The 23,520-nt window shown below is 34.9% G+C and overlaps 5 protein-coding genes and 1 long non-coding RNA gene across 9 annotated transcripts in view; 5 read left to right on the top strand and 1 right to left on the bottom strand.

Annotated features, from left to right (window-relative positions):
* The window catches only part of LOC121729944 (serine/threonine-protein phosphatase 2A regulatory subunit B'' subunit beta-like), a 94,264-nt gene that overhangs the window by 35,465 nt on the left and 35,279 nt on the right, over positions 1-23,520 (bottom strand). The window lies entirely within an intron of this gene.
* LOC121729946 (leucine-rich repeat extensin-like protein 5) lies at positions 7,700-9,752 on the top strand. Its single transcript, XM_042118690.1, has 2 exons — positions 7,700-7,993; positions 8,301-9,752. The coding sequence occupies exons 1-2, from the start codon at positions 7,937-7,939 to the stop codon at positions 9,654-9,656; spliced, it is 1,413 nt and encodes a 470-aa protein (XP_041974624.1). The 5' UTR covers positions 7,700-7,936; the 3' UTR covers positions 9,657-9,752.
* On the top strand, positions 11,022-12,422 carry LOC121729948. Its single transcript, XM_042118692.1, has 2 exons — positions 11,022-11,087; positions 11,368-12,422. The coding sequence occupies exons 1-2, from the start codon at positions 11,043-11,045 to the stop codon at positions 12,343-12,345; spliced, it is 1,023 nt and encodes a 340-aa protein (XP_041974626.1). The 5' UTR covers positions 11,022-11,042; the 3' UTR covers positions 12,346-12,422.
* On the top strand, positions 15,828-16,868 carry LOC121729949 (uncharacterized protein DDB_G0283357-like). The gene is made up of 2 exons (XM_042118693.1): positions 15,828-15,923; positions 16,011-16,868. The coding sequence occupies exons 1-2, from the start codon at positions 15,876-15,878 to the stop codon at positions 16,788-16,790; spliced, it is 828 nt and encodes a 275-aa protein (XP_041974627.1). The 5' UTR covers positions 15,828-15,875; the 3' UTR covers positions 16,791-16,868.
* Positions 16,921-17,794, top strand: LOC121729950. Its single transcript, XR_006036044.1, has 2 exons — positions 16,921-17,072; positions 17,361-17,794. It is a non-coding gene; the product is annotated as an uncharacterized LOC121729950 (long non-coding RNA).
* LOC121729945 (reticulocyte-binding protein PFD0110w-like) lies at positions 19,665-22,948 on the top strand. Of its 3 annotated transcripts, XM_042118688.1 has the most exons (3): positions 19,665-19,782; positions 20,649-20,749; positions 20,894-22,948. In XM_042118688.1, the coding sequence occupies exons 1-3, from the start codon at positions 19,729-19,731 to the stop codon at positions 22,575-22,577; spliced, it is 1,839 nt and encodes a 612-aa protein (XP_041974622.1). In that variant the 5' UTR covers positions 19,665-19,728; the 3' UTR covers positions 22,578-22,948. The 3 variants fall into 3 exon arrangements, with proteins under 3 accessions (XP_041974622.1, XP_041974620.1, XP_041974621.1); XM_042118686.1 differs by having other exon boundaries at positions 19,692-19,782; positions 20,649-22,948; XM_042118687.1 differs by lacking the exon at positions 19,665-19,782 and adding an exon at positions 20,094-20,156 and having other exon boundaries at positions 20,649-22,948.

Raw genomic sequence — 23,520 nt, 5'->3', positions numbered from 1 at the left:
GGCGAGTGTGTCAAAAGTTCCCCCTTACAAATAAAAATATTTTCGCAAAGAATAATTATTATTGGTAACTAGATGACGCCAGTGACTCCGTTGCGCCGAAAGTCGTTTATCGCGCGGGAACCGTACAATTTTCCGGAATAAAAAGTATCCTATGTCCTTTATTGGGACTCAAACTATCTATACCAAATTTCAGCAAAATCGGTTCAGCGGTTTGGGTGTGAAGAGGCAACAGACAGACAGGCACGAAAGTGTACACATTTGTAATATTAAGTAAGTATGGAAGCATGGATACAATTTATAAATAACAAGGTTTAATACTTGTCTTTAACTGACAAATTGGAGAAGTCCCATAATAAGCAATAGCGATTTTTGAATAGTTATATTATGCGCTGCCTAAAATATATCAGCAAGATATATTTTAGGCGAGTCTTAGCGCCTGTATCACTATTTTCTGATAAAGTGCCGAATAGGCTATCCACCAATTAACTTGACAGATCAAGTATGAAGTTGTGAATAGCCTATTCGGCACTTTATCAGAAAGTGATGAAACTGGCCCTCCGCCAAGGGTCTGCCGCCTGTATCACTACTTTCTGACAAAGTGCCGAATAAAATACAGAGAATCTGTCAAAAAGCTGTGAATAGCCACTTTATCAGAAAGTGGTGATTGGTGAAACAGGCCCTTAGTAGATTCACAATATACATCATAATATTATCGTGAAGCTTTTGAGACATGTATTTCACTGACTGTACGTGGATTACTTAGTCAACTGTATAAACAATAGGTCAGTGACCTGGACTATGTATATCGTCATCATAGGATTAGCTTATCCAGCTTAAAGCAACTATAAACTTCCAGTTTCCAGTACGAGAACGTGTACAGGGTGTAACAAAAATAAGTGATAATACTATAGGGTGTATACGTGTTCCTTGTAGAGAGTTTACTGTGAAAGCAGCAATTCAGCAGTTCCCCATACAAAAGTGAATTTTTTTTTTCACTTTTGTATGGGGAAACTCGTGACGCTCGGGACCTTGCCCATACAAAAGTGAAAAAAAAATCGTCTTTCAGCGCTGCTACTTTCACAGTGAACTCTCTACAAGGAACACATACACACCCTAAAGTATTATCACTTATTTTTGTTACACACTGTATTTGTATTTACAGAACAGTTCAACTTTTTTTTAGTGATAAAAACCATATTTTAAAACACAACTTGTAGGTTTTATGGGTTAGGACAGGGATTCCCAAACTGTGCGCCGCGGCGCCCTGCACTGGTGCGCCGTGGAAAGGCTAGAGGGGCGTCGTGAGTCGATCCTTCATCATTATCCGAAACCACAAAAATTATAATGTAATTATAATAATTATAAATTAAAATTATGTAAAGCTGGTAGATGATTAAATATTTGTTTATTACTATTTACCTGCTTAAGCTTACCTAACTGTAATCATTAACAGGTATTTTATTTATGTATCTTTTTCTAATATCTAGGTAGAGTAGGGTGCCGTGACAAAATATTTTACGTGTAACTGCACCGGCCGCAGGCTGAAAAAGATTGGGAACCCCTGAGTTAGGATCTTAAAATCAACTCCGAAAATATTCAAAGAAATGTTTCTCGAAATGAAAATAATTCAAAGCGCAGCTGTTGCTAGTATACTAAAAAGTTTATTTTTCCACGGAAGGAGGAAATTTTTACTCGCTACATTTGTGACAACTGCTGCTTTGAAAGTACAAAGCAAAATTTTAATACAAAAAAATAAAAACGGTACATAATAGCTTTTAAACGCTCGTTTAATCTGTTACACTCTAACACAATATGGTGTTCTGCATTCGCCGTCTCTTTCGTACAATATTCCAGGCTTGTTAGGGTTTCGGCGCCTATTTCAGGATTTGCGCCAGCTGAGCGGTCCCGACGCGTTGCCATGGTGACCATTGATTCGCCGCCATCTTGGAAACAGTCTGCGTTTATTAACAACCGAAATGTATAGTTGCAAATCCTATTTACTTAGATAATAAATAGATTCTACGAACGTGATAAAGTTAGAAAGTACTTAGACACCCCTCCCTTGAAGAAAATAGGTATATTTATCTCATTAAGTTAAATATTTTACCCATAAGGCTTACGAATTACGACTGACATAGTATTCAAATGTTTTAGTGCTCTAAATCGAATCGATTTAGTTAAATTAGAGCACGAACTAATATACCTCCTTGCACGAACTAATTACAAAAATTATAATCGTTAAGTATTTAATTAAAGTTTAGTTACTTTTAATCGTTTAAATTAACATGATAGTCAATCATCTAACAAATCGTGAACACGATATCGCTAACAAGACTGCGTAACGAGAAGAATTACATCACAATCTGCTCATGTCGGGTCAGGCAGAGTGGAAGTCGAGACTTTCATATTTGATAGATATGCCAGGTGACCTGTCGTTTGGATTTCACTTTCTAATAACTCAGAGCCAATCTAACGTTATGGCGATAAGTCATTTATTATTATAATTAGACATGTCAAGCCATAATGTATAGTAATTACTAATTATGAACTAAGCCCTAACACGACTAACCACATACTAAAATAATTACACAGTGAGTGGGTAGTTAGATAGGCTATACAGTATACAATGTTTTGTCCTTGTCTATCAAGCGCTTTCTTCTATGGAACAGACGAAGACCATTGTACTTATATTTATTAGATATTATTTTTATAATTTAGGTTTAGATAATAAAATTACGGTAGACATGGCAGCATCCGGCGTGAAACAGCGCTTGCGCTGTGTTTCGCCGAGTGAGTGAGTTTACCGGAGGCCCAATCCCCTACCCTATTCCTTTTCCTACCCTCCCCTATTCCCTTCCCTTCCCTACCATCCCCTATTACCCTATTCCCTCTTAAAAGGCCGGCAACGCACATGCAGCTCTTCTGATGCTGCGAGTGTCCATGGGCGACGGAAGTTGCTTTCCGGGTGACCCGTTTGCTCGTTTGCCCCGTAATTTCATAAAAAAAAAAACTGCAATTCGAAACTTTTTTTTTTTTTTTTTTTCCATATAATGGCACTTCGGCTATAACCATGGCCAGTGTCGAGTATAATATTATGGCGGGAAAACAATATTCTTTAATACAATTTTTTATATATCGTCAGGTCAGTCAGGTCCAAAGTCTAGTCAAAGTCTAAGTATAAAGTCAATACAGTCAAGAAGTCAAGTCGGTCGATTCAGTAAAGTGGTAGGATGCTTTACTGAAACTTTTGATGGAGTTTTGGAGGGAATACAAAAGAGCACGTTTCTGGTCACTACATCACTTTCCCACACTTGTGCACGATAACGAATATTTAATGGTTAATATCCTACCAATATTACACATTAAAAACCCAGATAACACAATTTTAGGAAAATAATATAAAAACACAACATCACTCTTTCACATTCTCCCAAAAACTCCCAATTCGAAACTTAATTTGAAACTTAATTTGAAACACATTCTCGAATTCTTCAGGTATTTAAAATTGGAATCCGTCATTCATTCATTCAATAACAAATAGGCACCGGCCTCTATCGGAACCGCGAGCGGAGATGTATCGTCCTAAATTTGGCGCATACTTCGGACTATTTACAGAAGCGGTCGTTGTCTGTTCGGTTCGGAATGGGAAAATATGTTTTATAATAGATATCGTTCAGATGGTTGGCACGCTTCAAATACCATTGCAATTTTCATGCAGTTTCTTTTAAAGTCATCATAAAGAGCATCCAGTACCGTTTTTTTAAAGTAACTAAAATAATTAAATTATATAAGTACTTACGGTATTTTTGTTTTTTGCATGTTTTAAGTATGTTCATAGGTACTTGGTTTTTTTTCCTTGCTGTAGGATCCATGATATCCAATATGCAGAGTAGGTAAATTTAATAAAATATTTTTACTACGAAACTCTACATTTAAGAGTTTGGTAACTGCACAGTATAGCAATATTAGTCCCTTTATTATGTCATATTGCTATACTGTGGTAGCTGTTATTATTATTGTTAAGTTCTACTTATTGTTGCGGTGTGGCGAAGTCTATAACTTTAACAATAATAAGTAGAATTTCTTTGAATTTTGGCGATAGTTTTTAATTTTCTACATGGCGAGCATTTTGCCAACTGAGCTGAAAACTTGGTACTCTGCACTTCGAATTCCTTATTTAAAATTTGAAAGTGTTCCCATGAACGTTCTATTCTTGTAACGTCTGTTGTGAAAAAACTTTTCAACTAGATATTTTGTATTAAGTATTTACACGTCTAAATTATTTTTTACTATTTGAGTAATATACTTATTATTATTATTATCAGCCTACAGTGTCCCACTGCTGGGCAAATGCCTCCCCTCTCTCTTTCCAAACTTCACGATCCTGTGAAGTTGTTGACCACTCTTTATCAAACGCATCTAGTTCGTCGCGCCACCTTTTCTTGGGTCGGCCGGTCGAGTAATATACTTATTTAATTAATTTTTGTAGGTAAGTACTTAATTAAATTATTGTTGTTTTTTGGAAAGAAGAACTAAATACGTACAAATGCGATTTCAGGGTAACTTCCACTAAAACGCTATTGTTGTCTCGTTCACAGAATTAAGATGGCGTCGACTTCCAATGAGCAAAAAATTAAATTCCTGATTAAACGATACAATGCTCTATTGTCTTAATGTGCGATTTTACTATTGATACCTTAACTATGTTAGTCTTATATCTAACGTTATAGGTACACAAATCGAGTTATAGCGAAGGATGGTTCTTCTTCAAAGGCAAGCTCATTAAGGTGGAAATTTGTGGTGATCTTTTAAACGTAAGAAATGGGTAAAGCCGATATCAATTAAACATTTAAAGACCGTCCGTGGCCTAATGGGTTGATCTTTGGTCGCACTCTTAGAGGGTGCAGGTTCGAACCCGGGTGGAGGCGTGTACCTATGAGACATTTTCTGATCTCAAGTACGGACGCTCGTACGGTGAAGGAAAACATCGTGAGGTAGTTGGTCCCAGACATATTGACTAGTTCTTTCCTCTGGACTAGGCCGACTATGATGCGAGAATGTCGTATGCGCTTGGGCAACCATACGGACATTTAAAAATCTTGTCCCAGGCACTACAGTATTTGAGGAGTGGTTACTTCGCTCTGAAAAATACTGTATAAGTCATCCATAACGGATGTAAAGGCCTAGTTTTTTTATCAATTTGGACTTAAAGTACGCCTCGGTCAGACTTCTATCTAAAATGCCCATATACTAATATTATAATTATGCAAAAGTAATATGTGTATCTGTGAAGAGGTAACAGACAGACATGTCTGTTAACTCTTTACGCCCGAACCACTCAACCGATTTTGCTGAGGTAGGTGAGGAGGAGAGGAGGAAGAAGAAGCCCATCGCGGCATCGCACCATATGTACCTGAGCTGCGTCTACGGAGCCAGGTCCCCGCGACGCCCCTGTACATATCTCGCCTGCACTGGTCCATGGAGGTCGAGGACGTCGTGAACTACATTAGTAAGACATCCCTCCACTTGAGGGTCGAAGGTCTGCAGTCTCGCTACAAGGTCAAATTCAGTTCCTTTGTGGTGAGAGTACCGACCCATCTTCTGTCGACCTTTGAAGCGGAGGAATTCTGGCCGACTGATGTGGTCTCCCGAAGGTTCCGGGGGAGACTCCGGAATGAAGCGCACGTCACGTCGCCGATAACTCGTGATAAAGTGTAGTTATTAAGTGTATATTATAATTTATATGTATATAATTAGTCATTAAGGTATATAATATTGTATGAATGTCCCTTGTGTGTAGCTTGACATAAACTCTCTCCATGACTAGATGACGCCTGCAACTCTGCGGGAACTCTACATTTTTTCGTGATAAAAAGTATCCTATATTATGTCCTTTCCCGGGATTTTATTTTAAAAGTACTACTTTTTTTTGAATCCCGGGAAAGGACATAATATAGGATACTTTTTATCACGAAAAAATGTAGAGTTCCCGTGGAGTTGCGGGCGTCATCTAGTTTTAAATACAATATATTATGTATGGGACATGTCTAGAGCCACTACTATCTAAAATATTCAAATATGTACAGCACAAGTCTAGATAGATCATAGTACTAAAAGTACTCCATTTAAGCATATCTAGTGTATTGCAATTCTGTAGACGATATCTTTGTAGTCGCCGACGGCCTTAAAAGGCAGAACGAGATAATGACATCCGCAAGATATGGTCTTAAGCGGTTATTGAAGCTTCTTGTTTGGATTAGATAGGGAAAGGCAACGTGGAGGAATGTAAAAGTCGCATCGCATAAGGTCGGAACTGAGTGTTATCGAGTTTACATAATGATATAAAGCCGGGAAAATGTTTTATTCAGCATTGTTGAGAAGTGAAGAATGATCTCTATGAAGCTCATGTCTCAAAAATATTCGAAGTTGATTCTACAAAAAAAAACATACATCTACAGCCGAATATATAACCTCCTTCTTTTGAAAGTCGGTTAAAAGCATCATATCATATTTTATTCTTATTTTATATAATATGTAAAAATTGCCTATTTTTAGTTAAAATATTTACTCTATCTAAAGCTAAAATGGCTATCATAGTTTGTCAAACAGCTGTTCCAAGAATAAGACAAAACAAGACAGCTATAGGTATCCATATTTCCAAAAATGGAGACATCGACGTGGATAATCCATGTCGATGTCTCCGATGTGAACTTTATGTCTAGGTGATGGACCTTTTTTGCGTTGGGGGAATGACCACCGATGTATGTGGGACTCCCCGGGGCGGACGTAAGATCCGCACCCGGGACTATCCACTAAAACCCCAACGGTGTTCCTGCTCCTGAAGGTGGAACCACGGGAAACGCGTGATACACGACCGCAGCTGGGTGATAGACACGAACAGCAGGGTGATTCACGATTTCCGTTCGTCATGGATTCGGAAACTTTACCGTGCAGTCAATGCCTAGCGCGGCGAGCGTTTATTGGATCCGAATCCGAGTCGAATTGCGCATTGTGAATCAGGGCCCTGGAGTAGGTTTCAAAGAAAACTTGCCAGAAGGAGTGACTAAATATCTTTGTAAATACCAACGTGACGATACAGGGCATTGCTCTACGCGCTATCGGTCGTGTGTGCCTTATCACCGTCAAACAACACGACGCTTTTAATTAGCTAATTCGTTACGTTATTATGACGTAATGAGTGTTTACAATGCAACTTAGAATTTTATTTTTAATATTTTTAAATATTTTTTTTATTTACTTAGCTCTAAGTTCTTGTCATACTTGTGAGTTGTGACTTGTGATACTGCTGTCGCTTTTACCGCCTTACGACTTTTTTAAATTGTGACCTTCAAAATTAAGCCTGAAAACAAGACAACTTTGTGAAAACATTAAGGGTGGGTTGCACCAGAGGCGTAGTTATAGTTAAGGTTAAGGTTATCCTCAAATATGGCGTCCATTATGGACTTTTACTAGGGATTTGAGTATTTGTCACTTGACAGTTCATTTGACATTTTGCTATGGTTAAAGTTATAGTTAAAGTAAGTTGGTGCAACCCACCCTAAAAAGGTTTACCTATTTGAACCAGCCAGATTAATTTCGGTTTTTGTTAAATTTATCTGATCGACTATATTTTTGTACGGTGCATGCTGATAAATGATCGACACTACCTAATTAGTATTCCATTTGGTTTTGGACCAATATAATAAATATGGTTCTTTTTATCGCTCTTTATTGCGAAATATTACAATTTCCAAAACGTTGACCTACTCGACAATCGTTGGACATTACCGTTCAGTCAACTATTAAATCAGAAATGACGAAAGTTATCAATTGTGAAATCAATTTGTTAATGGAACATGATTTTTTACTGACGAAAATAAGTTTCAACAAGTAGTTTATATTAAAGGGGGATTTCCATTTAAACAATTCGTTCGTGATGGCGTGCCCACCCAAGTGGACTATATTTTATTTCATAATTTATCTCGTTGCGCAGGTGAGTTCTTCAAACTTTTCGTTTACGCCTAAATGCCTGTGGTAATTAAATAAATAAATATTATCGAACATCATAACCTGTTTTTTACAATCGCGGAGCTATCACCTACTATATTAGCTATCACTATTCACTGATTACTATTAGTTTACATATTTTGTAATCTATGTGTCGCTTTTATCGCTAATATTTTGAAGAAATGTTAGCTTAGATTTAATTGAAATTTTGGTCGAAATATAATATGAGTTATTTACTACAATTTTCAATATTATATTTTATGTATTCGTTTGTATCAATCTTTCTCTTTCAGAACAATGAAGTCTATTGCCAATATAGTCCTGAAGGATGTGAACCATATGGTGACTTACTTGGTGCACTTGTAAAGGAGCTGGGCGAGAAAGAGAAAAGCCTATTATTGAATGCACTTCTATCAATCGCTACTAATAATGGTATTATACCAGACCTATCACCACTTATTCCATCCCGTCAAATGACCAATAATGTAGCGCAAACGAACTCAGTACCACAAACTTTGAATGCTATTCCTTTGACTGCAAGGCCTGATATTGAGACACCATATTGTGTTCCGGAGCCACCACAAAATGATTACCAAAATCAGTATGTTTCACCTGATTTGTTGATTCCAACTCAGACATCTTATAATGATATTATAATAACATTAAATGGAATACCAAATTCTCCCTATGCTGATCCCGCTTCAGCATTTACATCACCGCCTCCGTCGTCACGATCACCCCCGCCTCCCTCATCACAATCATCAGCTTCCTCCCAATCATCATCTTCATCATACTTAGCCCCATCACAATTATCATCCTCATCACAATCTTCATCTTCGTCATACTCAACTCCATCACGATCAGCTTCCACGTCCCAATCAACTTCCTCATCGCAATCCATTACTCCATCATATTCACCTACCTTATCATCATTATCATCTTCATCACACTCATCGGCTTCATCACAATCAGCGATATTACAACCACCAACGTCACATTCACCAGCACCACAACCACAAGTTTCACAATCAAATCCTGCGCCAAAACCATCTACGCCACCAAAATCAGCTTCTATTTCCCCGCCATCCTCTCCATCTCCTCAACCACCTCCAAATTACCCGAAACCGACGTCCACTCCCGTTTCTAGTTCACCATCATCGCAACCTTTACCCACTTCATCTTCGTCATCTCCAAAACCATCTGAGAAACCCACCCCATTACAGACTGCTGAAAGTAGGCCAGTAGGAGGAACTGCAAATGCAGTACCTTCTAATACAGGACGTTCTTCAAATATATGCTATTATGAAGAATTCCCTATGATTCCCTTAGAGATAAATCTTCCAGCACCGCATATACCAGAACCGAGGATAACAATAGTAACAGCACCCGCTCCAGTTGAAAAGAAGACGTCCCCATTGAAGAAAATGTTACCCCTAATTTTAATAGCGATGCTCTGCAATAATAGAAATAACCAATGTCCATGCGTCTGTGAGAGTCCAAGCATAGTCCCAATACCTTATCCTTTTCCGATACCATTTCCTACCTGCGGAAATTACAACGATGACGACGATGATGATGACGATGACATTCCAAAGAAAGGAAATCGACACAGACGTGAAGATTTTGACTACTGGGAAGGCAGAAGATAGTATTTAATTTTTGAATAGCGAAATTAATAATAATGTAATATTCAGTTATTTTGAATACGAAGTTAAATCTCTAAAAAAATAAAAAATTACAACTTTTGAATTTGTTTTATTCTTACTTTAAATGATAAAATATTATAAATACCAACGATATCAATTTATACTGACCAAAATACTGTCTGTTGTGGTGACTAAACATTTTGATTCATACTTTTCTAGCCTTATCAGCAGATTACTCAAGTGATGTGAAAATATTGTACAAGATAAAAATTATGCACAGACACAAAATATACAGCGAGCACGTGTATCTCGACGAGTGTTTGGTAATCGTTAAGATTAGATACGATATGATGCAACCCCACAGATATAACTTGATTCTAAAGCTTACGATATTTATACATTTTGCGTACTCGACCTATGAATCATAATTTAAAATGAATACGTTTTATTTTATCTTGGCCGTGGCGTGTTTGATCAATTTGCAGGTTTGTGTTAAAGTTACCCGTAAAGTTAAATTGAAGGTGGAGCGAACGGCTCTATGTAAATTCGCAATAGCTTTTCGAAGGGCCTCGGGTCTCTAAGGAGAACCTTTTACTTGGCTATTACATCGCCTATTTTAACTTAATATTACTACTATTTTTTTATATTTCGAATATTCGATTTTCAAAGTTTAAATATTTTTATTTCTCTCTTTTTTCTAATTTAGGTCGGTGTTATCGGTCAATTATTTGATCCAACTTATGGTGGGTCGCTAGCCCCAGTAGAAAATGGTGATGATGAAACAAGCCTCCTCCTGGCTCTAATACTTTTAGCTTCGAAAGGCAGGAATTCTTGCAAATGCTGTGAAAGTGTTCAACCGAAATATATTCCGGTACCTTTTCCTGTTCCATTTCCAATAAGCCCGCAGTCGGAAATGCCTCTGAAGAAGACGACACTACCAGTGATAAAAGTAATGTAAGGAGAAATAAATCTTGAGGGACATAAAATACACACATTAGCACACATTAGTAGTTAAGGTACCATAATATCATTGTACATAGAATGTAATATTTTTTTTTTTATTAGTTATATTAAAATTAAGAGTAAAATATTTTTGTTTTATTTTTTATAATTATTCCATTAATTTATTAGCCATATTATATTATCTAAAATTTCCATTATACTTAGCAAAATAAACTAGTCTTGCATACATAAGTAGTAAACATTTTAATTACTTAAATAAAATAGTAGCTATCAGATATTTCACCTGTGCATCCAATGATAAAAGTACGTGATTAATCTTGTATGAAGATTCATACATTATTATCAAGATTGTTGTAACAATTATAAAAATGATAATATTCATTTATATTTAAGTATTCGGTATTTATGATTGTCATTTAGTCCGACATGGCTTTTACTGAGATAATCATAGCTGTTGCATATTTTTTGCAAGTGAGTATATAATATTAAATATTATATATAGTCGCTGTTAAGCATTAATTAGTGTCCTAACCCACAATTTTTTTTGTTGATAAATTTTGAATGCAGTCTTGTTCTAAAGCATCTAAAGAACATAACTGCATTCATGTAACTCAATACGTAATTTTTATGTGGGTTAGTACACGAATGCTTAACAGCGTTCAATTATATTTGGTACTTGTAATTATTATTATATTATTAACTTTTATTTTGTAACTAAATAAACGATATTGAAAAACATTTTCACTTTTAGGTGAGTATTGCACAGGTTAACAATGGACAGCCTTTTAACCAAAACTTGAAGCTAAACAATGTTGGGGAGTCCGACAAAGGCCTCCAGAATATAGCAGACAACTCAAACTTTCGAAGAAATTACATCAATTTTGCAGAAAATCGTCTATCTCAGAGCAAGTTATCACAGAATCGGCTATCCGATTTCTTTAATCAGAAGGCTTCACCACTAGAAAACTACCAAAATACAATTTTTACTAACAACCCCAGTCAGTTTTTGAATACACGGCAGCAAAACGTAGAAACACAAGATGTGTCATCAGCTTTGTGGGGCAGACAGGACGCAAATCTAGGTAACAACGTAAATCTCACTCCTTCTAATGAATTACCGTTGACATCTAATATTTTACCTGCACCTAACATCGCGAATAATTATCTGATGCCCACTGCTCCCAGCACGCAAGTAATTATTCCCCCCTCTTTAACGATATCAACATCGTTGCCTTCATTTGTACCGAAGGCTCTTCCGACCACAAATTATATCAAATTACAACCGAGGAATCAATTGACTCACGATACAAATTCAAACAAGGTATTTGCAGCTATAGCAGAACCTCCCAAAATCACTACAAATGCTGCAAATTACTATTACGTCCCACCGAATCCTCCTAGTGTTAGTAGTCAAAAGTCGTTAAGTATGAAGACGTTACTGCCTTTGATATTGAATCTACTGAACGATAAAAATGACGAGTGCTCGTGTTGCTCTCATTGTCATCGTCGGAATAGTAGACACAATTTGGGAGAAATACCTCTTATCGACACTGGATATTCGAAGCAGAGAACTTATGGACCCCCGTCTGATGAGAGCTATGAAGACAGCGTATCGGAAGAACAAATTAATGACACAGAAAAGAAAAATGATAAGTCTTATAGAAAACGCAAATACCGCAGGAATGATCTTTCTAATGAAGACAAGGAAAGCCAATCTGACGAAGATTAATTGAGCAATATTTTAGCCAGAGATCTGTTTAATGTGTACGAAACTTATTTATTTTAAAATAAATAGGTAAGCTTAAAATGTACTGATTAATTTTAAAAATAAATCTTAATCATTAATCCTTGTTTTATTTATATGATATCTAGAAAATTCCTGGATACGCAGATACGTAGTTTATTCCTTTTCGTTTATTCAGATTTTTTTTCGGAGAATTTAAAACTTAATAAATTTACAAATAAAATATTGTGTGCATAGAATATACTATGACTAAAGTCTAAACAATGATGATTAAGCGGGGTATTTAAAACAAAGGCTTGAGATAAAATGTAGGTATATTTATATGTATTGAATCCTGTTTCATAATCAAACAAAACTATGAGTTCATTCACACTGGTTATGTCCTTTGTAATTCTCGTCATTTTGAATGTGAGTGATTTAGTTTTTGTTTCCATTTTCACACGAACATAGGATTTTTTTTTAAACTTAAATCCTAGATTAGATAATCTGTGGGAAAAATGTTTGTTTTTTGCACAGTTCATAACTAAGATATTTACCATCTTTAGTTTTTTTTCAGCTTTGGTGGAGGCTCCTCAAGTGGATGAGGTTGGACATGTTGATGACACCAGATTTGACATTACAGGAAAAGAAAAAAATAAACAAAACAAATGAACAAACGATAAAAAAGAGTGACTGAATAATAATTGCTATTTCTAAACAACAAGGTATCACGTAGATTTTATTATATTTAGGGCCTGTTTCACCACTTTCTGATAAAGTGCCGAATAGGCTATTCACAACTTTTTTGACAGATTCTCCATACTTGATCTGTCAAGTTAATTGGTGGATATCGAATACGTCACTTATCAGGAAGTGGTGAAACAGGCCCTAAATATGTATTTTCAGCTCTTAATAAATCCACATTATCAAAATAGGACCATGATTTCAACCTTCACGAAGCAAGGAATTAGTCTATGGATTAGAAATCATAGGATTGGTTATAAAAACTTCATTCGTTGCCAATGTTTGTACATGCATATTACAATAATTATGAACCAAGACTGTATTTTTATAAACCAGACGTTTGCTAGTATTCGTTACGTTGTGTTTGGTATTTCAAGGTCCACGTTGACGACAATGAAGTTTTACCACTATAATTAATTATTCCAGCATCATTCTTATTTTCATTCAGAAATATGCTAATTGAAACACACAACGATTTTCTTTCATGTAAATAATCGCTTGCTTTTAATTTTGCATCTATTTTTAAAGGCACTAGACATCTTTTTGCGAATTATTAATAAATAATAATCAACTTACGAATTATTTGTGTATGCTTAGATAACCATTTTTAGTAAAAGATAGCCCCGTGCGAGTTTCTTACGCCGGTTCTTCTCGGCGGGGTAGTTCCCGAACCGGTGGTAGGCAACGTAGTTTCTTCGTTCGACTTTCAAAAAGTGACATCATGATACCCATTTTGAATAAAAAGATATTTTATTTATTTATCTTACTAGATATCAGTTATTATTGCATAAAGTGATATATGGAGGAATATTAAAAATAACACAGGACAAAGATTTCAATTAAATTTACAAATCAATTGTAATTAAGAGTATTTACCAGGGGCGAAATTGAAAATAGGTATTTAAAAATGTATTGCTGTCTCACCAATCTCAAGTCACCCACCGCAGAGCGCGATAGAGACAACACGATAAAAGTTCTAATAAAAGAACAGAAAATCTTCGATTCGTTGTCCGCTGATTCCTTCTCCAAAACTTAACCGATTTAAGTACTTTTTTCATTAACAATTAAAGCAAGGCTTGAGCTGTGTTCCTATGTTTTTTTTTGTATATTTTAGCCAGTTTTGTTTTCTGGGTGTTTGAACACAGAGGAAAATCTGGCAATTTTTTTGGGTTTTTGGACGTTCTTATCTTTTATAATAATAAAATTATGAAAAAAAGAAAACATAGGGACATGCTAATAGTGGCCATAGATATTCAGGAAAAAAATCATAACTCTACCGGCATTATCCAGGTAGGAAACAGGGGACAGCGTTTGTATGGAAAAACGACGCTGTGGACTCCTCTTAACTAAGACTGAAGAAGAGAAAATTACAATAAGAAATGTGTTATTACAAAATAAGATAAATATGTAATAAGGTAATATCATTAATTTATAAATTGAAAATTATTGTTTGACGGGCTTCGCTCGCGTTAGCAAGTATTATTATATACAAACTTTCATCCCCTATTTTGACCCCTTGGGGGTAGAATTGTTCAAAATCCTTCCTTAGAGGATGCCTACGTCATAACATCTACATGCCAAATTTCAGCCCAATCTGTCCAGTGGTTTTGGCTGTGCGTTGATAGATCACCATGTCAGTCAACCACCTTTGAGTTTTATATATATAGATTTATAATAAGATGTCATGGTTCTGGTGGTTTCTGAGTTTTTCTATTTTATTCTCTAATTTTAATGTTACATATACCAATTAGTCAATAGTCATAGAAAAAACTTTTTTACAAATGTGCTCTTGCGCCAATCTGGGTAACAGATAATAATCGTTTGTCGAAATATCATACCTTCTTTCATATAAATATGATGAACGAAAGAGAGAATATAAAATGTAAACCACGATAAACTTTAACCCAGAAGGGCGCAAATAGCATTTTTAAATAATTTTCAGGTAATTGAAGGACAAACACAATGCTGTAAGTATTTCAAACGTAAACGAACCAGAATGCCAATATACTAATATCGTTGAAGAAGATGATGATGATGAATGGAACTACATGTTACCTATTCTGCTTCTGCTGCTGCGTAACAGAGGAAATAGAAATGGAAATAGTTCTTGCAGAGGAAATGAAAGGAATGTCGTCCATATACCATATTATCCTTTAATTGTTCCAGTATCATAGAAAATAAAATATTTTCATTTACGATGTACAGATAATACTTGTTTTATTTTGATTGCAACAAGAGTCAAGGCTGATGATATGAATATTGTTGCCTAATTAAAAGATAACATTTTTAGGAGAAAAGAAAAAGGCAGAATCAGACCCAATAAGTGATTTCAATCACATAATTAATATCTTTAGTTTAGGCTTAACAATAACTTCATGTATTAGTGATAATTATTATTACTTAATCAAAAAAATATTACATTGTCTTAAATTTTTTGGTAAGCGTTTCAAAATATGGGTCACATTTTTATTTAAAAATAAATAGCAAATCAAACGTAAGCGTCTAAAAGGCGTTGTAAGAATTCTAATAATATAAACATTAAAGCAAAATTTAAAAACATTTTATTAGATTTAAAGAAATAAGTAATTGAAGGTTAAGAATCCCATTTCTCATTTGAGTCACGTTAAATATTTTCTATTTCTCAATTCAAAATGTACCATACGTGCCCCAATACCACATACCAAAATATTTCGACATTTTCATCGTAAAGTTCAAACAATGACCTATATTTCTTTTGAAATATTTTACATATAAATAAAGTGTAATACACGGCTTAGTCAATAAACGCCAAAATGGTATATGGGTCACTGAGTGTAATTTCATTTCTCCTATTTCTCAAGGTATTTCTTAAAAATCATTGTGTAAATCGTTTCGTGTGTTATCAGCGTTGTTATGAGTGTTAGATTTATTATTGTTTTTCATTTCAGAGCTATGGAGTTTTGGCCCAGTGCCCTGGGCGCGTGGAGTTGCTGTCCCCGGCCAGTAACATACCGTCCACAGCATACATCCAACCTATCGGCCAAGTCTGCTTCCCAGCTGTGATACAGATACAAGAACCCCAGAATCCTCCCGAACCCTCCCCACCTCAGGACGACGACGACGATTACCTGAATTTGATTTATTTGTTAATTTCAGCACTAACCGGCTCTAACAAGAACAAATGTAACTCTTACTCAAATTCCAACAACAACGGATATAATTTCAACAACCAAAATAATCCTATCCCAAGCTTCAATCCCTACTCTGCGTTGTTACCAACCAACCAACCGAGCAGCGGTCCCAGGAATCCCGCCCCCAGCAACGGATACTTCGACATTACTTCGTTGATCAATGGTCCCATCTCCTGTACTAACCCTAGTAACCCTGGCTCCACTAATCCCAGTCCTATCACTATATCTATTGACACCAGCGGTGCAACTACCGGATGTCTTTGCGAATCTTGCAACTGCAACAATCCTTTCGGAAATTTCAACCTCTTCCCTGGTATCCTTCCTGGACTAGGTAGTGTTCCGAACTCAGGGCAAAACTACGCTCCAGCCCCTAGCTATATCCCCGACAGCTACAACGCTGGTAATGGGTGCATCTATGTACCTTACCCCGTCCCTGTGCCATACAATGTACCTGGATACGGCTTCGACAACATCGGTTATCCCGATTATGAATGTCCTCAAGAAATCAAGTTAATTATTAACACAGAATGTGATTAGATTCAGTTAGTGCGTTCTGAGTTTTTTTTGTTTCTTTTTTTTCAATATTAAACAGTGTATTAAATAAAATGTGTTTCAATTTTTCCTCTCGGTTCCTTACTTTTCATATTATGTACTCGTATATTGTGCCACTTTAGCATTCCAAAAATTGTGCAATCGTTTGTTTCCATACAAAATGGATACAATATAAGCCAAAACGCATTCAAAATTGGGTCATACGAATATTGGACTATAAACATGATTCTGAAAGTGTTCACTCTTGCAGCGTTTTTATTACTAGAGGTAAAATTTCATTTCAACACCTTTTTTATTATAAAGTTTTTCAATTTAAACGATTTCTGACAAAGTTTATTTTCTTTTATTGTATTTTTAGACTTTATAGTAGCTACAGTCAAAGTAACGCCTCTACTTTTCCAAATTCCAAGTTACCGAACGTGGAATTTGGAAAAGTAGAGGCGAACGAACCGTAATTTCCAATTGAGTGATTTGTCTGTTTTACATAATTAGGGTTCCATACCCAGAGGGTAAAAACGGGACCCTAATACTAAGACTTCGTTGTTACATTTCCAGGTATCTCTAGTTAGAGGTCAGTGGTATGGAGGCTACGACTGTGGGCAGTACAGTCAGCAATACATCATCGTGAATCCATACGGATCATACGACGACATTTACTCACAATACAGTTCCTACCCGTACAATGATCATCAATTTTACAGCGGCTACACCCAAACCCCGCAGTATCCTCAGCAACCCATCGTTGTAGTCGTCAATAATGACCGCTCAGATTGTGACGTGGATGATATTCTGTCTCTCATATTCCCTATGGAGGAGAAAAGGAAGGACCCTGTGTATGTACCGGTGCCCATAGTAATGGAGACTAGCAATGGGTGTGAATGTAAATGTGAGTGCAGGTGTGAGTGTTCGAGGTCCGACTACTGTCCTCGTTGCGACTCTCCCAAGAATAGATGTAAATGCAAAGAAGATTGCCAATGCAAGAAGAAAGAAAATAATCAAAAACCAAAATGTAAATGCAATGAATGCCAAAAAAACGAATCGGGCTGCGGATGCGGAGGAAGCATATTTCACAAAATATTTTAACAAATATCAGAGAACATAATATAATTATACAAAAAAAAACTGAAATGATTATTAATTATTATATGTATTTTTTTTACATTTTATCTAAATAAATAAACTAAAAAATATTCAAGGTTTTTATTTAATCAAGTTAGTACCCTACAAAAACGACAAATCCTGTGACAAGCACAAATATTAGCTGAGAAAGGTCTCATTTGTTGAATCCAGGTTAATGCTAATCTTGTGTACATTTTTTCATGTTGTCATGTTTTTTCGTATACACATAGGACGAGAGAATTACTGCTAGGTGCAAGTATTACTTTTATTAAAAAAGATAATTTTAAGATGATAAAGTAAGCATAAAAAGAAAAGAGCCTCTTACATTCTTAGAATTATAGAATTTTATATAAACTGGCGTAGTTTCCAGATGAGAAACCCTTGTTTTTAAGACCTATAATCTATATCCTAAAGAGTTTTCTCAAAGAGGTTCGTATTATATTTTAAAAAGAAAACAAATTAAGGTGCACTTTCAAAAAATAGTTCTGTAATTTACCTTTTAGAGCCCCAATGTTCCAATTTCCAAACTTATCATTCAAACGGTTAGTGCAAGAAATATGAGATTTATACCGATGGATACTACACACGTACTTGACTTTGATAAGGACATTTCTAGTGTAAACAATCAAACAAATTAAGTTATTTCGTTTTTGAATGACATTGGCTTCATTGAGTTTCCCTATAAAGATAGCAAAATTTCGTACAAAGGTTATTACGTAACGAAACGGCTTTTATAATTGCCTCCATGCGAATTATTTTAATTAATTTTAGCAGGCAGTAGGTGGAAGTCGTATCAGAATGTTTGAAAAAGTGAGAAAGGTTTATTTCAGAAAGGGGACGGATGGGTACGTACAATTATATTATTTTTATTTGTATTTATTTAAAGATGTTTGATGGAGAACCGTATATTAGTTTCGAATAATATAATGTTATTTGTATAAGGTTGAATCGTTAAAATTAAAGAACCTATAGATCCCATAATGAGAAATCCTTGCATTTTTTGCAATAAAGATAGTGACCGCGACAAAGAAGTTCATAATATTATGGTTTTAAATAATTCTGGGATCAGATCCCCAATCAAACGGCTTAATTTTAAACAATCCAGTCGTTTCCAATTAAGTCAGGATTTAAAAAAGGGTTCACAAGGGGTTCACAAGTCTCATAATATTGTTAGTTAAGGCTCTTAAGGCCCCTACGGAGATTCCGTAATTTACCGTATTTAGAGTCTTATAAACTCATAATTTGAAAGCTACAAAGTTATAATAAATATACAGCAATAATTTTCAGTATATCAACATTCTTGTCCCCATTTTTTTTATATTTTTGTTTATTATACTCATAATATTATTAACTTCCAAAGTAATACCAATTTATTAAAATTGAAGCATACTTTCAGCATCTCCCTAGTATTTAAAAATTACGTTTATTTGAAACACACGACAATAGATAGACAATTTCATTAACTACGAATTCCCCGTTTTAATTTTTTATCTTAATTTTACTTATCTTAATTTAAAATTTAGATCAATTTTGAATTAAGATAAGTAAAAAAATAGGATTTTTGTGCGATCTCAGCAACGCGTCAAATGTATGGTCAAGGTCGTTTGCTCGGGGGATGGCCTTAAGTGCAGAGCGCTAGGAATTCTTCTGCAATACTTTACACGTTTCTTACAAAAATTCATGCTCACTAGAACGGTCGAAAACGTGCCCTTTAACACACTGGCACAATTACAAAACATAGTAGTATGCCGTTTATACCTTTACCTATATATAGTACCTGCCTAAAATTATTTGTTAAGACGTAATGATGGATTTCAAAGAGGTCATATGGATTGTGGTGATTTCCTACTGTTTTGGGGTAAGAGTTTAAAAAATTCGAGGCTTTAACAAGAATTTCGGCAAAGATTCGCATTCGCACGGCATCCACGTGGATGCATAATAAAGTGACGATAGTGAAAAATTTTGTGTTAAGGCCTTTACTTAGGGTAGTAAAACAATTTTAAGAAAATATTAAGTGTTGCACTAGTTTATGATGTATCTTGAAGTTTATCGTTACGTGTTACAAATTTACTATCGTTAAATACGATTGCACATTACATTCTTACTATTTCACTACAATAAAAGGTTTATTTCATAATTTTTTTTGTATTTATAGGCCTACGATTCTAATACACTAGATACTATGTAATATAAACAATCTAAATGATTATATTTATATTGTTTTTAGCACTGGTAGGTGTAATTACTTATTAATAGACACTTAAGTATCTTATTTTAGTCATACGAGACATAATTTGGTGCATACCTACTTCTTTTCTCGTAATTTTGTTTTATTAATTTTCATTTCATGTATTTATTCTTACAAAATAGTGCGCAGAGAATATTTTAAGATTATGCCTAGCATACGCCAATGAGATATCTCACTCTACATGTTTTCTCGATGTTTGATGGTTTGTCTCTTCATCTGTATTGACCCTAGCATGACAAACATTTTTTCTCGCGTAGATCTATCATCGAAATAACACATTTTTATAGAGTGTTGTCGAGATAATGTCGAGATTTTGACATTATGAGACGAGTAGTTTTTAATTATCTCGAGAGGGAGATATCTCGTTGGCGTATGCTAGGCAGGCAGGTCAAGCCTTTTATTTAATAATATTAATGTTACTTCAGATCAAAATCTATATTATGTTTTTATTAAACAATAACCAAATTTATTTTCAGTATGTTGTCAGTAACGAGACCGTACATCTAGCACCACGATGCAAGGCCACTCTATCAAAAACGAATTTGATAAATTCTGGAGAGATCTCAGAAGCAAACGGGTATAAAGTTTTGCATGATTTTAATTTCCCAGATGTCACGTATCCAACAACAACTCTGGAGTCATGCCAACCTTTCTATTTTAATTCCAATGGAATAGATGCTATTGTAGGACCATTCTCTAGTGATGTTCAATCGAATTACAGGTCTTTATTGTCAACTAATGAAAACAAGATCAAAGATGTTACGACAAAGAAATCTATTGTTGATGACAATATCAAATATCAAACACCGTTTTCGAACGTAACTATCTATAAGACTAAAAATGAGTCAGACAATGTAAATGTACTGGATACTGTACGTAAACTATTTGAAAAGTATATAGCAAAAAATTATATCGATTCCGAGCTAAAAGAAATTTTGTCGATACTTTTTGGAGACAATGTAAATCAGAGTAAATCTTCTGAAATAATAATAATAGAACCAGTACAACTTTTAGATGAAATCATAGGTAGCAATGTAACAACAAATAAATCAAGCGAAGAAAACGTGACTGAACAACTTTTTGACAGATTTTCCGAACCAAAATATGTGATGAACTCTGTGATTGAAGAATTAATACAGCTATTGGATAAAAACTTAGCTGATAACAATTTACTGACATATAACTCAGTCGAAGATAATGTAACTGAAATCATACTTCATGAATTTGTTACCAATAATAGAAGCGATAACAACATAATAATGCAACTTTTGAGTGATGAAGATATAAGTTATAATGCAAGCTCTGAAAATATTCAGTTAGAATTAGAGCTAACTAAGGAAGATATAAAATACATATTATTAAATAGTACTAATGATATGAATAATTTACCCATTGGCATTGAACACTCAATGGATGTTAATTCTATTTCCCAAAACATTGAGATTGAGCAAATAAATAGCACTGATGACACAATTGTAGTTTTGGAGTCAATCTTACTCCCAGAAACTGCATTTAATGATCAGAATATTCGTAACTCTGTCTTGAACGAACACTTAGCGCAATCGGAAATCATTCAGGACCAATTAAACAGTTCTCAAACTTCTCAAAGTGAGAATGTTTATGAACATGATAATGACACGATTAACTTAACTAATTTTACATCAGACGAAAACTCAGTCGATTCTATAAATACAGATCAAATCAGTTTTAATATTCCAAAAGAGCCAGTGGTTTTTGACGTCGTATACAGAGATGTTTATAATATAGAAAAACCTGTATTAGATATCGTTCCATCGAGTATACCAGTAAGACTAAAAATAAATATTGAAATAGTCAAACAAGATTCTAACGAAATAGATAATTTTTACAGACCAGATTTTAACATTGAACAGTTTGCACCGAGAATATCTGAAAATCACATGGGGTTACAAAACAATGTAAAACATAGTGTCGAAAATACCGAAGAGGATTCAGCACCGGAAGAACAAATTACTGTACTAGACGAAATTAATGAGTCTGATTTCATTAACGCTTTGTCGATACTATTACTGGATTCATTAAATAACAATCCGTTAGAAATAATACCACCGGAGTTTATCAACGATGAAAATTGTTCATGTAGTAGTCTATTAGCGGAAGATTCTTCACACTTTGGAAATAATTCATTAAATAGCAATATAACTTTAAAAAATTATAAAGAAAAAGAAGAGATTCAACCAATTTTGGCACCAGAAAGTTACATAGACAATAACACGGAACATCGGTCGCTAGAAACTGAAATGAATCAAGTGACATACAACACTAGTCCGATTATAGAAATGCTTAGATCCGTGATTAACTCTGATCAATTAGAAGATGATAAAAAATATAACAATACGGACTTTAAATCTAAAAATTTTTTATAAAATTTGGATTTGGAAATTAAATTTGGATCCAATTAACAATATCATTCTAGGTTTAGAAATCAAAAATAGCACTTCTGAGACTCAAGCAATCTCACTTAATAAAGGGTGTAACTTTGAAAATTTGGAAAAAAGCAAAGTAACGAATACCTCGCTTTATAATAATACTGATGCAGACAAAATGTGGCCTTTAGTAGACGTATTTCAATTAAAAATTTGCCCTACAGAAGTGGATTTAAACGATAAAGATAAATATTCTGTTCAATTGAAAACGCTGCGACAATGACTTTGAGCTCAAGCTAAATTGTTACTGTAACATGTAAGATTTAACTCTTACCCATAAGTTTGTTAATAAGTATTATAATTATATTATTGAACACAAAATTTTGTTTTAATAATACTGTGTTTTATTTATATCTGTCCATAGTATGTCAGAACATTGTTAAAAAAATAATCGTAAAATAAATCCTTTTTTTTTTATGAAATAAGGGGGCAAACGAGCAAACGGGTCACCTGATGGAAAGCAACTTCCGTCGCCCATGGACACTCGCAGCATCAGAAGAGCTGCAAGTGCGTTGCCGGCCTTTTAAGAGGGAATAGGGTAATAGGGGAGGGTAGGGAAGGGAATAGGGTAGGGGTAAGGGGATTGGGCCTCCGGTAAACTCACTCACTCGGCGAAACACAGCGCAAGCGCTGTTCCACGCCGGTTTTCTGTGAGAACGTGGTATTTATCCGGTCGAGCCGGCCCATTCGTGCCGAAGCATGGCTCTCCCACGTATAAATCACGTATAAATCCTATGAATAATTACTGTTTTATTTGGTGTATATGAATAATTACTGTTTCATAATATGTAACTGGTAGAAAAGTGGAGGCTCAAATTAACACTGTGCCTGACGATAAAAACCCAATTATAATATTATAATTACATAAAATGTTATATAAACT

Source organism: Aricia agestis, chromosome 8, assembly GCF_905147365.1.
Source record: "Aricia agestis chromosome 8, ilAriAges1.1, whole genome shotgun sequence".
Taxonomy (NCBI): Eukaryota; Metazoa; Arthropoda; class Insecta; order Lepidoptera; family Lycaenidae; genus Aricia; species Aricia agestis.
This window is presented reverse-complemented; position numbering and strand designations above follow the sequence as displayed.